The sequence below is a fragment of the Perognathus longimembris genome, chromosome 3 (assembly GCF_023159225.1).
Source record: "Perognathus longimembris pacificus isolate PPM17 chromosome 3, ASM2315922v1, whole genome shotgun sequence".
Taxonomy (NCBI): domain Eukaryota; kingdom Metazoa; phylum Chordata; class Mammalia; order Rodentia; family Heteromyidae; genus Perognathus; species Perognathus longimembris.
This window is the reverse complement of record NC_063163.1, coordinates 37,261,493-37,282,540: the sequence shown is the minus strand read 5'-3', so window position 1 is coordinate 37,282,540 and position 21,048 is coordinate 37,261,493. Positions and strand designations below refer to the sequence as shown.

Below are 21,048 nucleotides of genomic sequence, written 5' to 3'. Positions count from 1 at the left end.
GTCCTCCGCCTTCCCAGCAGGCTCTGCGGCCGCCTGTTGCCGTCCCTTCCCCCCCCCCCCCCCCCCAGCCGCACGCTGCGTGGCTACTCGTTGGCTATTTAGGACGGAAGCTGGGTTGGTGTTTCTCCAGAAGTTTCCCCCTAGGGCGGCGGCGGAGCTGGTTACCGCGTTAGTGGCCGCCTCGGCGTCAGCCACTGGGACTTAGCGATGGCGGCGGCTGCAGCAGGACCTGCAACAGCCCAACGGTAGGTGTTTTGTTTCTTTCCCTCAGAACTTTGTGAATGTTGGTCTGACTCCTATTCGTCCTTGTTTTTCTCGGCAGATTTTTCGCGAGCTTCTCGGATGCTCTGATTGACGAGGACCCCCAGGCGGCCTTGGAGGTGAGAGAGCCGGGGTCTGCGCCTCCTCCACTCCTCAGGGGGCCGAGACTGCGGGAGGCTCCTGCGGACCCCCCTCTGCCCAGCGGGATCGCGGGGTCTCAGCGCCGGGGCTGGACTCCGGACTCCTCGGGTCCCTTTCTCCATCCTTGAACCTCTGTTGCCCTTCGCGTTCCCGGACTCCTGCATCCCGCCGCGTGTGTGAGGAAACCCATACGATCTCGGTTACTGCGGGAGGGGGGGGGGTCGAGTGTGGTTGTGGGGTATAGTTGCCACCCACGGTTGACCTGAAAAGTGACATTCGTGACAAAGAGAAATAGGAAATCTGGGCTTGATAGGTTAATTGGCGTTTTCATTTGACTTGTGCTTATATACCGGGCACTGCTGTGTCTGAACTCCATTTACTAAAATAGAAATCTTTTCTTTATGTCTGGAAACTTTCCAGAATACCGGTCGCTGTATATCATTCACTCTTTGGTTTTGAAAAAGAATTAGTTCTTGTGTGTAAGGCACTGATTGCCATAGATAAAAGTTACTTGTACACTTAGCTAAATTTAGAGAGCACTGTGTTTTTGTGCACTGGAAGACACGATTATAACACTAAAGGGATGTAGAAGAGCTAAGAGCACAAAAAGTAAGAATTAAAATGATGAGAGTTGGAACTGCTGGTACATTCTGCTGTGGGTCACAAAACTTGGGGTGCATCTTAATTTCCACAAAAACAGAGTGTTGCTTCGATTTCTATATTCTAACATTATCCTGTTAATGTTCTTATTTAACCTAAGTTTTGACAACTCGATGCCAGTTAGCCTTTTCTTTTTTAGTTTTGACTTTTAAAAAAGGAATTTGTACCCGAGGCCAGTGACTCATGCCTATAATCCTAGCTACTCTGGAGGCTGAGATAGGAGAATCTTGGTCCAAAGCCAGCCCAGGCAAGAAAGGCAGGAGACTCTGATCTCCAATTAACTACCAAAAACCTGAAAGTGGCACTGTGGTTTAAGTGGTAGAGCACTAGCATGGATCTGAAGAGCTCTGGGACAGCTCCCAGGCTGGAGTTCAAGGTGGGGGGGGGGCGACACAAAACAAAGAAAACCCCCCCAAAAATGTGTCTTAGGGTACCAAAGGCTCTCTGAGCTGGTGATGAAGACCAGAAAGTGAGCTACTGTGAAGCTTTTGGGAAAGACCATTGCAGGCAGAGAAAACACCTGGTTCCATACTACTGAGTTTGGCCTGTACAAGGAGCAGCAAAAGTCCCTTTTTGCTTAGAGTGGAATGAAAGAAGGTTGGCCTGGAAACCAAGAGGCTAGGTGTGGATATGTTTTGGAGACCCACTTTATATGAAAGTTAGTATTGTGTTTTTGCTATACTACTATTTGAACTCAGCTTTTTTTTTTTCCCCCCATGGGGCTTGAACTCTGGGCCTGTTGAGCCACAGCTTCACTCAAGTGCTCAAATTTCTAGCCTCTCAAAGTTTTCTTTTAAGGATATTAACATGAGTTTCATTGTCAGTTTATTTCCATTTCAAAATTTTTATTAAGGTACCATATGTAAATAACCTTTTCATTTTTTCATGTTGCTGGGGATGAGACCCATAGTCTTGTATAGCTAGGCAAGCACTTTTGGCATTGAGCTCTACCCCTAGCTCCAAAATAATGTTTTTGTTAGTGCTGTAAATGGATCTCAGGGCTTTGCATATGCTAGGCAAGTGATGTACTATTAAATACCCCAATCCCATTTATAACACATTTTAAGTGCATAATTTGAGTAATTTTGCTTGTGTACCACATACAGTCAGGATATAGAACATCTGTCCAGAATATCCCTTTATGCTCCTTCCCAGCCAATAATTTGTGTATTTCAGTTGACTTTTGTTGTAATGTGTATTAGTTTTGCTTGGTTTTGTACTCACAGAATCATGCAGTATGTGCTTTATTGGTTATCGATATACTCCTTTGGCTGTAAGCATTATGAGTGTACATATTTTGTTCTTTTTAATTATTATGTAGTATTCTGTGGCATTGACAGTATGGCTTTAGTAATAGACAAGTTATTTCTAGTTACTGGCTAGTATGTTTAAAAACCTCAATACTCTTGTAAGTTATGTTCTTGTATTTTGGTGAGCACATGCATTAGCTCTTGATCGTTTATACTAGAAGGAAAATCAACACAGGCTGTTAATTTGAGTACCTTGATTCTTAATTTGTGGCACTTGGAGCAACAAGGAGTATTTCCAGAGAACTCACTAGAAATGCAGATTTTTTTGTTGTTGAAAATCCTTGCAACTCATTAATCCAGTACTTTCCTTTCTTTTTTACAATGTACGGAAGAAAATTGAGACTTAACTCCAAGTGATCTGTTACACAAGTACACAACTAATCAGAACACAGATTTCCTGACTTTCAGCCGAATGCTAGAGAGTAGTGGTTCTCCAGAGTATGGTCTTCACACTATCAGGATACAGGTTTCCTAACTGTAATGTTGTATAACAGTGGCTCTCAACGGTATCTCTTTACACTAGCAGCTATCATTGTTAGAAAGCACTTCTCGGAACCCACCACATACCTGGAACCTCTTAGTGTGGGGAAGATGATGTGGAAAAAAACTAATTGTCATCTTGAGGTCATCTTGATGACCTCACAAAGATGAGCAAGTAGATGTAAATTATTAAATAATAATAAGCAGAAAGCAGTGCTGGAACTTTTATGATGAATCTTGAATCTATTTCCTCCTGATCTTACATCTGTTTTACATAAGCCCATCTAATAAGGGACAAGGGGAAAACGTTTTGTGTAACATAACTTGTTTCACACTTTTTATTTGACTAAATAGCATACGTCAATGGTGAATCCTGTCCTGGGAATCAGGACTCTACAGATGGAAAGATTGTGGAGAAGGGAGTTTGTAATCTGGTGGGTTTGTGTATAAAGTACACTATGAGCATGCATAGCAAAATAGAGGCCAGCTAGGAGAGTAAAGGAAAACCTTTATAGGAAGATGAACACATTGGATAGGAAGGAAGAATTAATATTCTGAAATGTTAAACAACTTCATAGAAGTACAATACTATGTTGAATAAAAATAAAAGTACACTAAATTTAAAAATCTTCAAAGGAGGTTACAGTTCAGTAGAAGTGACAATGCATTTTTTTGAGAAGTTTCTGAAGTTCTGTATGTGTGGTACTTAAGAACCTATTCTGAAGTCAGAGACTCTTACATCCAAGTCTTGGATTAATAATCGTATTACCTTACTTAAATGGCCACTCTAGAATAGGTTTCTCATCTGTAGAATGGGAATAAATAGGATTTACTTGAAAGAGTTATGAAGGTAAATGGGTTACTATTACTTAGTATAGTGCTCGGCACATGGTCAGGACTCCAGAACTGTTGAATTTGGGGGACAGTACAGGTTGTTTCCTAGTGTTAGGACATGAAGTATAAGGAGGCAAGTGGTAGCTACAGCCTTCCATCACACTAAAGATCCTCATTTCTTTATAATGACCTGCCAAGGTAGTTAGCAAAGTAGGATTTTATAGTTTCTTTGCTGCCTGGATTAGAGCTACACTGACTTTTTTCTGTTCCTTGCGTGTGCTAAGCCTCAATCGTGTTTTTTTCCAGAACGTGCTCTTGACCTATTTTGGAGATACTTATTCCTTTAGATTTCAACTGATGCCTCAAAGAATTTGGCTTTCCTGTCTAAATCTAAATGCATAGCAATAGTAGCTTATTTTGTTTTGTGACTGTGATGTTCTCAGTATTTTACCTTGATATATATATGATGACCATTCACAGGAGTTAAGTGGTTTCTGTGGCAATTCCCATATTGACTGTGGTAGGAGTTAATTTGCATTTTGCTGTGGAAGTTGAGGCAAAACAGTAGAGGCTAAATTGCTTAAAGGCTTGGAAGTTTCATAGGGTTAAAGTCATTTGCTGGAAGACAAGAGATTATCAATGTAGATATAAGTTGCTTTGTTAAGAATACTGCTGATTGGTAAACCCATTCTGCATTTTTTTTTTCCCCTCTAGAAGTGCTAAGTAGGTTAAAACAGAAGGATTAATGTTCTTATTTATGTGATTGAGGGTTAGTTGGGTGACTGGAAGAAAATGAAATTAAATTGCAGCCCGGAGCTAAAGCCTTCGGAGTGAGCAGTCTGCTTTTCCTTTTTTTTTTTTTTTTTTTTGCCAGTTCTAAGGCTTGGACTCAGGGCCTGAGTACTGTCCCTAACTTCTTTTTGCTCAAGGCTAACACTCTACCACTTGCCATAGCACCACTTCCGGCTTTTGCTTTTTCTATTTATGTGGTGCTGAGGAATCGAAGCCAGGGCATCATGCATGCAAGGCATATTCCCAGCCTTGCTTTTCTTTTCTTTAAATTTTTTTTTAGGGCTCTTCTTGCTTGCTAGGCAGATAGTCTACTGCTTTGCCATGCCTTCTTTTTTGCACTGTTTTTTAGATAGGGATTCACTGTGTCTGGATGCATAGACCACAGTCCCCCTATCTTAGGGTTTTTTTTTTTTTTTTAATGTAACTGGGATGGATGGTGCATTCCAGTATTCCAGCAGTCTCTTTTATCTTTTCTGCCTGGGCTGGCCTAGAATAATTTTCCTCTCCATCTCAACCTTTCATGTAGCTGGGATACAGGTGCACATCACCAGGCCAACCTGTTTGTTCAGAAAGGGTCTTCAGTGTACGCCCAGGTTGGCATTAAACCATGATTCCACTCATCTCAGCCTCCCAATTCCTTTTTTTTTGGTGCCAGTCCTGGGTGGGGCTTGAACTTAGGGGGCCTGGGTGCTGTCCTTGATCTCACCCTCTGAGCACAGATCCATTCTGTCTTTTTTTAGTGTTTAATTAGAGATAAAAATCTCATGTATTTTCCTACTTGGGCTGGTTTTGAAACATAATCCCCAGATCTCAGTCTCCTGAGTAGCTAAAATTACAGGTACCATCTTCAGCCTCCCAATTTTAATGTACTTTAAAAAAGATTCCCTCCTGTTATTTTGGGTTACCAGGATACTTCACTATCATCCTAGTAAGTATTTTGGTGTAATTGTATTTTACAATTCACTATGTGTCTTTGTTTTTTTTTTTTTTTGTGAAGATTTTTTTTTTATTTTTTTTTTTCTCAAATTTTTATTTTCAAACTGACGTACAGAGAGGTTACAGTATCATACGTTGGGCGTTGTGTCTTTGTTTTTTTGAAAAATATCAACTGCTCGTTTTCTTTGTAGTGCTGAAGAAAGAACCCAGGGACTTGTGGATACTAGTCAAGTATTCTACCTACTGAGCCACATTCCTAGGCCATATAACTAATTTTCTGCAGGTATATCTTTGGACTTAACCTCCTGAATCACATTCCCCCTTCAAGGACTTTTCTAGCCAGATTTCCAACTTGGATACACCAGTTCTCAGTTTCTTGAGTACTAGGATTATAGCCACAGGCAACCAGCTTGTATGGTGGTTTCTTAAAAGTCATTTACAAAAGTGGTTTGAATACTGAAGCTTTTGCCTAGTTCCTAGTGACTCATGCCTGTAATTATAAGTACTTGAGACATTGACACAGTATTTGAGTTTCAGGCCAACCTTAAGACCCTTTTGGGGGGCAGAAAGTAGGATTTTTTTTTTTTTTTTTTGGCCAGTCCTGGGCCTTGGACTCAGGGCCTGAGCACCATCCCTGGCTTCTTCCCGCTCAAGGCTAGCACTCTGCCACCTGAGCCATAGCGCCCCTCTGGCCATTTTCCATATATGTGGTGCTGGGGAATCGAACCAAGAGCTTCATGTGTAGGAGGCAAGCACTCTTGCCACTAGGCCATATTCCCAGCCCAGGAATTTTTTTTTTTAATCCTTTTCCTCACCTGGTGTCTGTCTCTTGTCTGTTATTAGATACTATTTTTATTTTTTCAATTCACTTGATTGTTATTTTAGAGGTGATATACCTCTAAAAGCGAGGTTACATTTATGAACATCAGGTAATAAGTAGTACATATTATGTCTACAGACACTTTTTGTGAAGGCTAGGCATGGTGGTGCATGCCTACTATATCCCAGTACTTGGGAGACTCAGGCAGAATTGTGAGTTCAAGGTGAACTACAAACTTATAAAATTTGACCACCTGGATGCCAGTATAATGGGCTTTTTTGACCAAAAGGTTCCAGTTTTCTAAGGAGTGTCTAAAAGTTCAATTTGAAGATAGATTAAGAAACTGTTCACTATTATTTGAGGAGAGAGGATGTGTGGCATTCTTGGGCCGGAACTTAGGGCCTACGTGGTACCTCTGAGTATAAGAATACTAGACTCTCAGATCCAAGCCTTCTGAGTAGCTAGGATTACAGGTCTGATCCAACAGCATCGAGTTATCAAATTGTTTTGAAGTTTGGTGCAAGGAATTTCAAAGCAATAGAAAACATCAATGTAACTTGGAATTTAAAAAACAAAAATACAAGAGGCAGTGTTGTTTTTGTGGTTTAAATCTACTCTGGAGCTAGTTAAACCTGGATTTGACCCATGTCTGGCAGTGTCTTGTCTCATGAGGAAGCAAGGGAATTAATTCTGCATGCACATTTTGGGAAAGGGCATTCTAGTTGGAGGGAACACATGTGTAGAGTGGTGAAGTGTTTGAGGAGATTCAGGGAACCAGACCATTTTGGCCAGAGGGAAGGAACTAGAAGAAGAGTATAAGAAGTGAAATCAGAGGGATTGAGAGAGTCATATCAAGTAGAGCCTTCTGGAAGAACTTGGCTTTTGCTCTGTGTCAGCTGGAAAGGCAGTGAGAGATAACAATAACATGATTTCATTAACATCAGTGCTTGGATTTGTAGGCAAAGATGCTAAAAAGTGGTTTGATTTTAGGTACATTTTGGTTGATTGCATAAAGAATCTTGTTATAAAGAAAGAATCCTATTATTAAAAGACAGTGATTTGTAGCTATTGAAATAACTCAGTCTTAAGAACCACTTGTTCTTACTTATTGAAAGATCTTTTCTTGGCATCATTATTGTTCTAGCTACTACCTAAATCTTGTGACAGCCCAGGACAGTATGAGTTTTAGTCTCCAGTGCTAACAACTGATAATAGCTAGTACCTATAAGATGCTATCTAGAGGCTTTTTATCTACCACTGTTCAAGATTTAACTTGTTTTGTTGTTTTTGTCAGTCCTGGAGCTTGAACTACGGGCCTGGGTACTGTCCTTGAGCTTCTTTTGCTGAAGGTTAGCACCACTTCTGGCCTTTTCTGTTTATGTGGTACTGAGGAATTGAACCCAGGGCTTCATGCATGCTAGGCAAGCATTCTTCCACTAAGCCACATTCTCAACCCCGTTTTTTTGTTGTTTTTAAGTCATGTAGTGTTATGTTTTCTTGGCATCTCAAATTCTACGTGATCTTTGAGTCTTCTCCAAATTAGGAGGCATTTTATGTTTGCTGGTGTTATTCTGACTCAGTTTTTCAGAATAATGAGGTGATTATCATGTATTGAGTTCCTACTATGGGCCAGGAACTGCTGAATGCTTTATATGGATATTATTTCTCATTGTGTGCTTTAGCATACATAGCTAGAGGGGAGATACAGTTATCCTCTTACAAAGAAAAGTTCCAAGTTTGTTTCTCTGTTATCTTTTCTCCAAATAGCCCGTGATAATAAATTATGTTCTAATTAGAGTTAGATAGCTTTAAGAAACACTTACTGATGGTCCATGTGTTTGTATTTGTAGGAGCTGACTAAAGCTTTGGAACAGAATCCAGATGATGCACAGTATTATTGTCAGAGAGCTTATTGTCACATTCTTCTTGGAAAATACTGTGGTAACTTTTCTTATAAAGTGTATTGTCTGTTTATAATTTACTTACAAATTTTGCCCAAGATATAATTGAGGTTATCTTTGCGAATTTTTAAATTAGTCTTATATCCAATGTAAAGTCGCTGTAATATGACCAAATTGTTAGCAACATCCACTTTATTATCAAGGATATGTCTTCCTTTCTCAGTAGGTAATTTATGTAGATTTCACTCATAGTAGTTGGATCCCATTTATCATTTTAGTGTGTTTAAATGAAATACTCCAACTTAAAAATAGCATGTTTCTATATGGTGCAACTTTTAAAAATGATTCTACTTATGAATCTGGGCAAGAAAGAATTCAGTATCTTCAGTCAACTTACATAAATGTTGATGAGCAAAGGAGATGAACTTCTCAACAGAGCTTTTATTATTATAAGAGCTAATTTTAGGCCCAAAGAAGATGTGAGGGTAGTACTTACTTGAATTTTGTCTTGGATTGGCTTCTTCTAATTTAAAACCATGTAGCCTTTCCACCAACTTAAGAATCTAACAGTTAAAGATGGATTCAATTTTGTGTGTAGTACTTGATATCTTTGCACAAAACTGATTTGAAAAACCATCTTTTTGGATACAGATGCCATTGCTGATGCAAAGAAGTCTCTTGAACTCAATCCAAATAATGCCACTGCTATGCTGAGAAAAGGGTATGTATTTAAATGCATTTTCTTTTTGCTTGGACTATAGATAGTTCCTTTGTTATATGAATTCATTGTAAGCTTTTTTTCCTATAGTAAAGTATGTACATATTTTATAATGAGAAAAGGTTCAGTTCTAGTATAACTCCCTACCACCCCCTTGTACTGGGGATTGAACTCATCTGACCTCTCACTTGCTAGGCAAGCAGCTGCTCTAACACTTTTTTTTTTTTTTTGGCCAGTCCTTGGGCTTGAACTCAGGGCCTGGGCACTGTCCCTCAGCTGCTTTTGCTCAAAGCTAGCACTCTGTTACTTGAGCCACAGCAACACTTCCAGCTTTTTCCGTTTATGCAGTACTGAGGAGACTCAGGGCTTCATACATACTAGGTATGCACTCTACCATTAAGCCACTTTTCCAGCCCTATCCTCACCTCTTGAGTGCCACTACACTCCAGCTTAATCTTGAGATGGAATCTTGCTAATATCTTGCTTGGGCTGGCCACAAAGTATAACCTGTCTAGCTCTGCCTCTAGAGTTTCTGGGAATATAGATGGTAGTTACCATATCTGGCTCTTCTGTTAGTATGTTAACTGAAGTATGTGTGAAGAAAATGTCTAGTTCCTATGTTTTACAATAGTGATGATTAAGGTTCTGCAAATAATGACAGATGTTCTCTGTTGAAGGCCCAAACCAAGATGGATAAGCATATTTAATGCTAAGAACGCTCTACACCTTTTATCTGTATTTGTTGAACACAACCTCCTTTGCTGACAAGTGACTTGATTTATATGAAAATATTCCTTTGTATAATTACATTTTGAAATGAGATTTGCACAATTCAAATCCCTCTTGAAGTGAGTTCCTAAATTGAGTTTTAATGAGAATTATATTAGATGTTACAGTATTCTAGAAAATCTCTTGGCAAATAAATTCTCTTGTTTAACAGTACAAAGACTTTTTTTAATTTAGGGAGAAAGCTAAATAATTCATGTGTGTATTTGTTTTTAATGTTTTTGTAGAATATGTGAATACCATGAAAAAAACTACCCTGCTGCTCTAGAAAGTTTTACAGAAGGACAGAAATTAAGTAAGTAGTAGAAATGTACTTTGAAAAATGAGTCTCTAATTAAGTACTTGTACAAAGAAATTACAATTCCATAAGTCAGGTTATGGGTACAGTGCTTGGTCACTGTCACCTCTTCCATCGTTTCCCATTATCCCCTCTTTCTTTTTGTTTTTTCTTTTGGCCAGTCGTGGGCTTTGGACTTAGGGCCTGAGCACTGTCCCTGGCTTCTTTTTGCTCAAGGCTAGCACTCTGCCACTTGAGCCACAGCGCCACTTCTGGCCATTTTCTATATATGTGGTGCTGGGGAATCAAACCTAGCGCTTCATGTATATGAGGCAAGCACTCTTGCCACTAGACCATATTCCCAGCCTCTTTCTTTTCTTTTCTCTTTCTTTCTTTCTTTCTTTCTTTCTTTCTTTCTTTCTTTCTTTCTTTCTTTCTTTCTTTCTTTCTTTCTTTCTTTCCTTTCTCTCTCTCTTTCTCTTTCTTTCTTCCCTTCTTTCTTTCTTTCTCCAGTCCTAAGGCCTGAACTCAGGGTCTGGGCACTGTTCCTTAGCTTCTTTTGCTCAAGGCTGGCACTCTACCTCTTGAGCCACAGCACCACTTCTGGCTTTTCCTGTTTATGTGATACTGAGGAATTGAACCCAGGGCTTCATGCATGCTAGGTAAGCAGTCTACCACTAAGCCACATTTCTAGCCGCCTTTGGTTCTTTTGAGATAGGGTCTCATAGCCCTATAACTTGCAACATAATCCCTACCAGCCTCTAATTTATGCTAAACTATTTTTTCTGTCTTAAATACCATTGCTAGATTTTCTTACTGTAATTTCAAATGAATTATAGAACATGTTTCTTTTAATGATACTTGTATTGATTGTAGAATTTGAATTTGCCTGAAAAATAAATTGGCCTTTCTTTAGCATTTGAGTTATAGATAAACTTTGATGTTTATATATAGCTCATTTTGCTTACCCCAAGTCTAACTTTTTTTTTTTTTTTTTTTTTTGCCAGTCCTGGGCCTTGGACTCAGGGCCTGAGCACTGTCCCTGGCTTCTTCCCGCTCAAGGCTAGCACTCTGCCACTTGAGCCACAGCGCCGCTTCTGGCCGTTTTCTGTATATGTGGTGCTGGGGAATCGAACCTAGGGCCTCGTGTATCCGAGGCAGGCACTCTTGCCACTAGGCTATATCCCCAGCCCCCCAAGTCTAACTTTTTAAAGTGGAGAAGTAAAAGTTGAATTTACAGTCTTTTTCAAAAGTCTGTTCATTTTGTTACCCAGAGTACTAAGATGAGAAGTCTTTACAAATAAAAAAGTCTTTTTTGACTTATCCCTATAATCCTAGCTGCTCAGAAAGCTGAGATCTGAGGATCATGGTTGAAAACCAGTCTGGATAGTAAAGACTGAGAGACTGTCTTCAAAAAGACAGAAGTGGAACAATGGCTTAAGTGGGTAGGATACTAGCCTTGGGCACAAAAGCTAGGGGACAGTGCCCAGATCCTGAGTTTGAGTCTCAGGACTGGCCACCCCACCAAAAAATGTCTTTTATGACTGGGTGTCAGTGGCTCATGTCTGTAATGCTACTTAGAAGGCTGAGATCTGAGGATATTGATTAGAAGCCAACTCAGGCAGGAAAGTCTGTGAGACTCTTCTCCTTTAGCACCAAACAACAACGACAACAACAACAACAAAAACCACAAAAGAAAACCTGGAAGTGGAGCTGTGGCTCTCGTAGAGTGCTAGCCTTGAGCAACAAAGCTCAGAGACAGCACCTAGGCTTGGAGTTCAAATCTTGGGATATGCGTATACACACACACACACAGTCTTCTGTGAAGAAGTAAGTTGTAAGTTTGAGTAAATTTGTGAGGTGTAGAAGAAACATTGAGAATATAAATTCTCAAAAATTTCATTTTTAAATATTTTAAATGATACTGGGGCCTAGTTCAAGCCCCAGTATCATGACTCAAAAAAAGATGAGTAGTCACAAAAGATAAAGAAAGGAAGTTTGTTAGACAGTCCCGGCAGCCACAGGAAGTAAAAGGTTGCCAGACAGATATTTGTTGCGGGTTTAAATAGGAAGAAGACTGGGGACAATGGATGAGAGGCATACGTAGTTAGTTATACAGGCCCAGGCACAGATGTGTTCCAGTGGCCAGAGGTGGTAAGCAGCAGAAGGTAAGCTAATTTTTTAGGATTAGCCAGGTGAGGCCTGGTTTAATGAGTCAGAAGATGATCAGGTCCTCCTAGATTCCAAAATACCTACAGGGTAACTATAGAAGAGAATGGTTCAGTTCAAAGAACACATACAAAATGGAAACTGGGATGCTTAGCTTTTCTCCTGCCTTCAGTTAATACATGGACTCAAGTAAGAACTTGGCAAGCAGCCTAAAGTACCTGCACTCAGATTTTTTTTTTTTTTTTTTTGGCCAGCCCTGGGCCTTGGACTCAGGGCCTGAGCACTGTCCCTGGCTTCCTTTTTGCTCAAGGCTAGCACTCTGCCACTTGAGCCACAGCGCCACTTCTGGCCGTTTTCTGTATATGTGGTGCTGGGGAATCGAACCCAGGGCCTCATGTATATGAGGCAAGCTCTCTTGCCACTAGGCCATATCCCCAGCCCCCTGCACTCAGATTTTAATCCCCACTAACCATGGCCTCCTGTGAGCTGGGATTACAAGCATGCTACCATGCTTGTCTAGTTAGTTTAGACGAAATCTTCTTGTTCATTTTTTGCTGGTCTGGTCTTGATCCATGATCTTCTCAATTTCTACCCTCCACGTAGCTATGATTATAGGCATGCTACCCTGCTTGTCTAGTGGGTTCAGAAGAGATCTTATTTTTTGCTGGTCTTATCTTGAACCATGATCTTTTGGGGGGGGGGGGCAGTCCGAGCGCTGTCCCTGGCTTCTTTTTGCTCAAGGCTAGGCACTCTGCCACTTGAGCCACAGCGCCACTTCTGGCCTTTTCTATATAAGTGGTGCTGAGGAATTGAACCGAGGGCTTCATGTATATGAGGCAAGCACTCTTGCCAATAAGCCATATTCCCAGTCCAAACCATGATCCTTTCTTTCTTTTTTTTTTATAGCAAATCTTCAATTTATTTGAAGCAATTCAGTTTCAAAAACTTTTAAGTTACAGCAGTCACAAAAACCAGGGAATAGTCAGGAACAACGAAAGAATGGTCAGGAGTACTGCATTTTTAAATTTGTTTTTAACACTGTCATGGCTTTATTCAAAACACAGTTGCACAAAAGTATTCAAATTTTTAAGGAGAGATTCTTGAAGAACTTAACACATTATATACATACTGCCATACAAAGAGCATTAAAACAGGACCCAAAACTTCTACGAAATATAAACCCACCTTTACTTGCATGAAAATACCACCCACAGAGTTAAGGACGTCTTAAAAGTTATCTAAGGCTCTAAGTGTAGTCTTCAAACCAAAGAACTCTAATTTTGATTGCACAATAAGATGATTGATAAGAAAGTTAATATATAGATTTCACTTTAAGCATTTTTATAACTGGCAGAGTGAGCAATTTTTAGGAATGAACACAGGCATTTCAATTGATAAAATTAGGAGAAAAAAATGTTCATCTTTTGGAGATTTCAATCTCTCCCACCAAATTTATTCTGTTTTATTTCAATCAGTTTGTATAGCCTTTTTAATTTTTCACAAATTTTGTAATTCTTATTTTAAAATACTAAATTATATATCTTAAACTGAAAATGGGAGTGACAGCAATACTATATTCAGTGATTTGTGTCTCAGAATCAGAACATCAGTTTGGCGGGGGGGGGGGGGGGGGTTGTCCAGTCCTGGGGCTTGGACTCAGGGCCTGAGCACTATCCCTGGCTCCTTTTTGCTCAAGGCTAACAGTCTGCCACTTGAGCCACTTCCACAGCACCACTTCCACAACACCACTTCTGGCCTTTTCTATATATGTGGTGCTAAGGAATCGAATCCACAGCTTCATGTATACCAGGCAAGCACTCTTGCCACTATGCCATATTCCCAGCCCCCAATTTTTTTTTTAAATTTACCAACATGCGAAACAAAGAGAAATACATTTTAAGTTGCCAAAATTGTCCTGAACATGGAGCCACCATAACAAAAGGGAGAAAGACATATCTACTCTCAAGTTTTAGGTAGTTGCCACATAAGGAAGGACACACAACAATCAAAAATATTTTTCTATTTTTAGTCCACACCATGATCTTTTCAGTATTCACCCTCTACTTCCAAGTAGCTGGGATTACAGACATGAGCCACAGACTCTGTCCCCTCAAAAATGTCATTCTTAATTTTTTTTTTATGGTGGTGCTGATAATAGAATATGACCTTTTTGGGCTCTAGCAATTATTCAGACAGGTTATTTTGCTTTTTCTTAGTAATTGGGATTACAAGTGCTTCTGCTCCTCTTTCTGCCTCTCCCACCTGGCTTGTTTGAGATTGGGATGTCACTAACCTTTGCGCAGGCAGGCCTGAACTATAGTCCTCCTTAGTAGATGAGATTACAGCATACCCCCACCTCTCCTGGCCAAAAATGTCACCTTTTTGAAAGGAATGCAGTAGATCCTGATATTTGCGGGAGGGTATATGGTTCTAAGAGGCCTCTGTTGAGATAAAAAAAACTGAGTGCCAAGATTCTGAACTGACTAAAGTTTATGTTCAGTATACAATCATACATATAGTAAGACTGAGTATCTATGAAATCTGAAGTTGGAGACGCTCCATTACTGTTACAAAAATTACTGTTATCCACATTAAATAATATCTAGTTTACAAAAAACTAGAGCTTATTTTTTAAATTGTATTGTAAAGGTGATGTACAGAGAGGTTACAGTAAACAAGTCATGTAATGAGTACATTTCCATTTGAACAGTGTCACCCCCACCATCATTTCTCCCAATTCCCCCCACCCCCCGCCGCCCCACCCAACTTCCCTTCCCTCAAAGTGGTATGGTTCATTCCCAACATAGTGTCTAGTGGGTTTCACTGCTCAGTCAGCGCACCCTTTGTCCCACTGTTTCTGCTTATTTCATGCTCCTTGTTTTGAATAAGGTGGATGGTTGATTCACCTTTCCCTGTCTTTTAAATCAAGCACCTAAACTTTTACTTGGATTTTTTTCATACCCTTTTTCTTTTTTTTTCTGCTTAGTTTTTTGGGAGGCAGATTTTGACAAAACTAAGAACAGAAAACAATCATCAGATCCCACAATGATTTACAATGTTGATTTAATAATTTAAATAAGTAGGACTAAGTGGGATAACAATAATAATGATGATGGCAAAGCTGGGTAATATGTGTGTGAGATGGTAACATTTTTGTTTCTGACATTTTGATTTCTTTATTACAATTTTTTTGTGTGCCTGGTCAAAACCACATGTAATCAATGTTAAAATAAGGCCATTATACAGCACCTGATTATCAGGGCACATGTGAAGAAATGGTGAGAGCTGAGAACTAAAAATCATACTAAAACATAGAGGTTGTAATACTGCCGAAAATTATAGAAGACTACACTATAGACTTAGCAATTAGGTGTCTATCTTCATGTGATAATTTTCTGAAATGGACATTAATGTTGTAACTGGCTACGGTTTTGCTGCCAGGGCAACTTCTGTGTCTGAAGATTTTTTCTTTTCATGGTTAATGGATAGACAGGGTGCTACAGATGCTATTAAACATGCTGTAGATAAAGAACAGTTCCCTACAGCAGAGAAGTACCTGATAAGAGCAATGGGGTATGGGATTATCACATTTAAACACAGCATAACCAGTAAGTTTAAAAAAGAAAGAAAAAAGTTATCTGGTAAAAAATGCCTATTGTGTTGAGGTTGAGAAGCCCTGTTTTTTTTTTTTTTTTTTTTTTTTTTTTGGGGCGCCAGTCCTGGGCCTTGGACTCAGGGCCTGAGCTCTGTCCCTGGCTTCTTCCCGCTCAAGGCTAGCACTGCCACTTGAGCCACAGCGCCGCTTCTGGCCGTTTTCCGTATATGTGGTGCTGGGGAATCGAACCTAGGGCCTCGTGTATCCGAGGCAGGCACTCTTGCCACTAGGCCATATCCCCAGCCCGAGAAGCCCTGTTTTTAAAATTCTATATATTTTAAAATATATTCTGTACTGCTTTAAAACTTGCTTCTCTGCACTGTATTGATCAAAAAATAAGATTTTAGATCCAAATATGCACATAAACTATAAATTAGAAAGGAAGAGAACTGGGCAATAAGACTTCTTAAATTAGTCAAGTTGCCAAACCAGTACATCTGCACCAAATTTTAATTAGAAAACTCAAAGAAGACATGAGTCATTCTGTGTGCTACAGTTTTAAGCTCTGTGCTTCCTCCTTCCCCTTATATGGTAACTGGCTTGGCTTTATTTACTGATTGATTGAATAGTAGATTATTCAAGACTAGTATTTTGATAACATACTACCCCCATAGATATTTGTATCTATAGAGTTTGTATGCTTAAATTTTTTAAGAGACATATGTTGTTTGAAAACTTTTATAAATCAGAAAATTTAAAGAAAATTTACTACTTTTTACTTTTAATATTGCCTATCATTTGAATTAGTAAGCTTTTGTTTTGTTTTGTTTTTTGCTTGTCCTGGTTCTTGAACTCAGGGCCCGAACACTGTCCTTGGCTTCTTTTTTTTTTTTGGCCAGTCCTGGGGCTTGGACTCAGGGCCTGAGCACTGTCCCTGGCTTCTTCCCGCTCAAGGCTAGCACTCTGCCACTTGAGCCACAGCGCCGCTTCTGGCCGTTTTCTGTATATGTGGTGCTGGGGAATCGAACCTAGGGCCTCGTGTGTCCGAGGCAGGCACTCTTGCCACTAGGCTATATCCCCAGCCCCCCTTGGCTTCTTTTTGCTCAAGGCTAGCACTCTACCACTTGAGCCACAGTGCCACTTCTGGTTTTATCTCTATATGTGGTACCTAGGAATCGAACCCAGGGCTTCATGCATATGAGGGAAGTGCTTTACCACTAGGCCATATTCCCAGCCCTGAATTAGTAAGCTTTTATTTAGGTCACTTTTAATATTTCTTTAACTGTTACAGTGTCCACTAAAGAATGTCTGGATATTGTTCTGGATCTTTAGAATAAATATTTTCTATACACTTTCACAGTGTTTTCTATAAATACAAAATTCCCATCTAAAGTTTCTTGGCTAACATGTAATTTGAAGTTATAACAAAACTTTTCCAAGTATAAATATGTTTCTTTATGTTGATAGAATAGATAAGGAAACAACTAAAGCCATTGAGAGAATAATAGGATAGGTAACTACACTAAGGGAGAGCAAGATGATACCAGGAAGGCTTTTCAATCTCGGCTCAAATCCAGTTATCAGGACTTATGTTTTCCCTAGCTGATGGTGTTTGCAAGCTGATTCAGTTCTGACTTTGTTTTGTGGCAAAAATTTCCTTTGAGAACTGAGTATTGTGAGGAAATGTGGATGATACCTGGGTAAACTGGTGAGACTAAAACTAATTTGACATGTAAAACAAAATTTTCCAAGATGAACATCTAAACAGAAAAACTTTGGTTTTATTGTGGCTATAACATTAAGGTTATTAAAAGCTGTTAGGATAGTGAATGTTCATATTTGCTGCTGCATCCCTAGTGCCTAGAATAATGTTAGGGACATTAATAATATTTGTTTGATATGTTGCATTTGACAGATGAGTGATGATACAGTGTTTTTGCTTTGTTTTTTTCATTCTAGGTGCAGATGCAGATTTCAGTGTCTGGATTAAAAGGTGTCAGGAACCTCAGAATGGTCTGTATGTTTTATACATTTCCATACGTGTCCATTTTAATGTAAAATAAGGCAATTATTTAAATTTCTTGGCCTAAACATTGGGCTTGAACTTACAGCCTGGGTGCTCTCCCTGAACCTTTTTGTTTAAAGCTAGTACTCTGCCACTTTAGTCCTACCTCCAGTTTTAGCTTTCTGGTGGTTAATTGGAGATAGGAGTCTCATAAACTTTTCTGCCCAAGTTCAAAGTTTTGAACATCAGTCCTCAGATCTTAGCCTCCTGAGTAGCTAGGATTACAGGTGTGAGCCACCAGCATATGAGTATCATTCTGTTACCAGTAGGAATTAACTGAATTTAAAATAATTCCAGCATTCAGAATTAAGCCACTGTCTTCTTTCATTTGAAATACATGGAGAGGGCTAGAGACATATCACAAGTGACAGAGTACTTGCCTAGCAAGTGTGAGGCCCCACATTCTAACTCCCCCAGTATTAGCCAAACAACAAAAAAACAGATATGGAGGATTAGCTTTATTTTTTAAAAAAATGGTTTTTTACTGTTATTATAAAGATGATGTGCAGAGGGGTTACAGGAATTAGCTTTCTTAATCAGTATGTTTGTGTCATAGAAATCATATCTGTAAATGCCTATAAATATACTGCTCTCTGAAAATGCTTTCTTTTTTATGTTTTATAGGAACAGAATCTGAGGTGGTGAGTCCAAAATTTCATCTTTGATGTTTTTAATTTATAAATACATAAAATTTATGGTATGAGAAATATGTGAGGCAGGATGTGGGATGAACTCACTCTCAAATATTCAGCATTTGCATTTAAATAATGGTTTTGTAACTGAAATGAAATAATTTTTGGTGAAGTAAATTATAGAAGTTTATAGTCATGAAAATTATTGGATTGTTTTGATCATTTTAGTATGTAGTATGATTTGGTTTGTTTTTACATGGTCAGGATGATTACTTCCTATCTTTTTACTGCCAAAAAAGTACATAAAATTACCACATTTGTTCTGGTTAATTAGTTGGAATCGCTTGTAGTAGGGCATTTTTAAGTCAGGTTAAGGGTACATTTCTTTTTGGACAGTGTCACACACCCCCCCTTGCGCGCGTGCATGTGCGCGCTCTCTGTCTCTCTCTGTCTCTCTCTCTCTCTCTCTCTCGTTTTGATTGCTTGTGGGGCTTGAACTTAGGGCTTGGGTGCTGTCCCTGAGACTCTTGTGCTCAAGGCTAAGGCTCTGCCACTTGAGCCGCAGTGCCACTTCCAGTTTTTGAGTGGTTAATTGGAGATGAGTCTCATGGGGACTTTTCTGCCTGGGCTGGCTTTGAACTGCAGTCCTCAGATCTCAGCCTCCTGAGTAGCTAGGATTACAGGCATGAGCCACTGGTGCCTGGCTTCCCTCACTCTCCTGTAGGACTTTTTATGATAGACTTAAAACACATAGGATAATGTAAATTGAAATGCATATATCTAACTCAGTGTTAGGGATTGTTTTGGACATGAAGATCTTCAAGGCATTTTTTAGTTATTAAATTGTCATTTTAAATCCTTATAGGCTTTTATGTTGTTAAATTTTATGATTAGTACTAGTTTAGCACTAGACATCAACATTTTTTTTTTTTTGGCCAGTCCTGGGCCTTGGACTCAGGGCCCGAGCACGGTCCCTGGCTTCTTCCCGCTCAAGGCTAGCACTCTGCCACTTGAGCCACAGCGCCGCTTCTGGCCGTTTTCTGTATATGTGGTGCTGGGGAATCGAACCTAGGGCCTCGTGTATCCGAGGCAGGCACTCTTGCCACTAGGCTATATCCCCAGCCCAACATCAACATTTTTAGTCAAGAAAGAATATTACAAGGAGTTGGGAGATACATGATTAGGCCCTGCTCATTCTATGGACAGTTAACTTTTTTGAGTTGCTTTCTTAATTTCTCTAGGAAGAGTTACATCTCTCTTAACAAAACTATATTGTAACATTACTTCATGAGATTTCTTCCTTTATAAATGGAGGCTAACAAAGCTTATCTTTTTTCAGGCAGGTTACTTTAGGCAAAATACGTGTGTGTGGTGATGAGGGTTTGGGGAATCTTCAGAAGTTAGCCCTATCTGTCCTTATAATTGGTACTTACCCATACTTTATAGTGATAGGTGGAGAATGAGTTGAAGGTTTTCAGAAATTGGCTTCTTGTTTCATCTGTTTCTAGCTTTGTTCAGTTTGCGTAGTATTTGAGATTCAGACTAGGTCTTCAAATAAGAAAATAACATTTGGATTTAAAAGGGGGGAAACAAAGAACAATTTCATTGGCAGGTGCTTTGTAGCCTTTACTACTTTTATCTTTAGTCTCCTTTTATCCTGATTTCTAGAATGAACTGAATACTTTTATCTAGTCAATATTTCCACTTGATATGAGTTTCTATTACTTCTCATTCCCTAAGTAACACTGGAGAGGAGCTCTGAATTAGATGCAGCTTTCTAGTGCTGTTTTCTTTGCTCTGAACCTCATGTCTCCCCGTTTCATTTGGGGATGGTTTAGAGGCAACATAATACTCAGGAAAGATTCTTTAGCTTTCTATATATGGTCTTAACCAGTGCACATGTAGTTTAGGAGAGTATGACCAGGTCAGGAGTCAAATGGAGGTGTGGCTCAAGTGGGAGAGCACTAGCCTTGAGCAAAGAGACTTAATAATTGGGAAAGATGTTTTGGGCCTGTATATAAATTTTTCCAATCAAACCTTTAGAAAGGCATTTTATTATTTTATTTGCACTGGCATTGGGTTTGAACTCAGAATTTTGATGAGCCTTCCCTTGGTTTTTTTTTGCTTAATGAGTAGCTAGGATAATAGGCATGAGCCAACAATGCCTGGCTGGAAAAGTTGTCAGTGGGGCTGTTTCGTCATTTTTTGGTGCCACATCCAGTGCTCCTGGACTAAGGATGTTATGTTGTTGCTCAGTTATTTCACTCATGGCTGACTTTCTACCCTTTGAACCACACCTTCTGTTGCTTTAGAAAGGTTTTTGAAGTAATTTTTGTACTCAAACCAGACTGACCTTGTTCTCAGCTTCTAGAGTACTAGGATTACAGCAGTGTACCACCAAACCTGGCGTTAAATTTTATTATTATTTTAAACTGGCACAAATGGCCTTTATTGGTTGCAAGAGTAAATAAAAGGTCTTGGTCCTGAGGTGGCATCTGCAGACCTTGTCACACCTTTTGAATACATTTTAGTTGGAACTAATAAAATTATTAAAATGAATATTCTACTTAGTTGTGAAGATTGTGTTATTTAACTGAAATTCTGTTTTACCTTTGAGAAAAGTTTTCATGTGGTCATTTCATATCAAGGGGATAAATATATAGTTGCTAAT

At 39.4% G+C, this 21,048-nt stretch overlaps 1 protein-coding gene across 1 annotated transcript in view; it reads left to right on the top strand.

Annotated features, from left to right (window-relative positions):
• The window catches only part of Sugt1 (SGT1 homolog, MIS12 kinetochore complex assembly cochaperone), a 40,945-nt gene continuing 19,897 nt past the window's right edge, over positions 1 to 21,048 (top strand). The window contains exons 1-7 of the mRNA XM_048341278.1: positions 1 to 245; positions 323 to 380; positions 8,085 to 8,175; positions 8,787 to 8,856; positions 9,867 to 9,934; positions 17,640 to 17,693; positions 18,370 to 18,386. Coding sequence (XP_048197235.1) covers positions 208 to 245; positions 323 to 380; positions 8,085 to 8,175; positions 8,787 to 8,856; positions 9,867 to 9,934; positions 17,640 to 17,693; positions 18,370 to 18,386 — 396 coding nt within the window. The 5' untranslated portion in view covers positions 1 to 207. The remainder of the gene's footprint in view (positions 246 to 322; positions 381 to 8,084; positions 8,176 to 8,786; positions 8,857 to 9,866; positions 9,935 to 17,639; positions 17,694 to 18,369; positions 18,387 to 21,048) is intronic.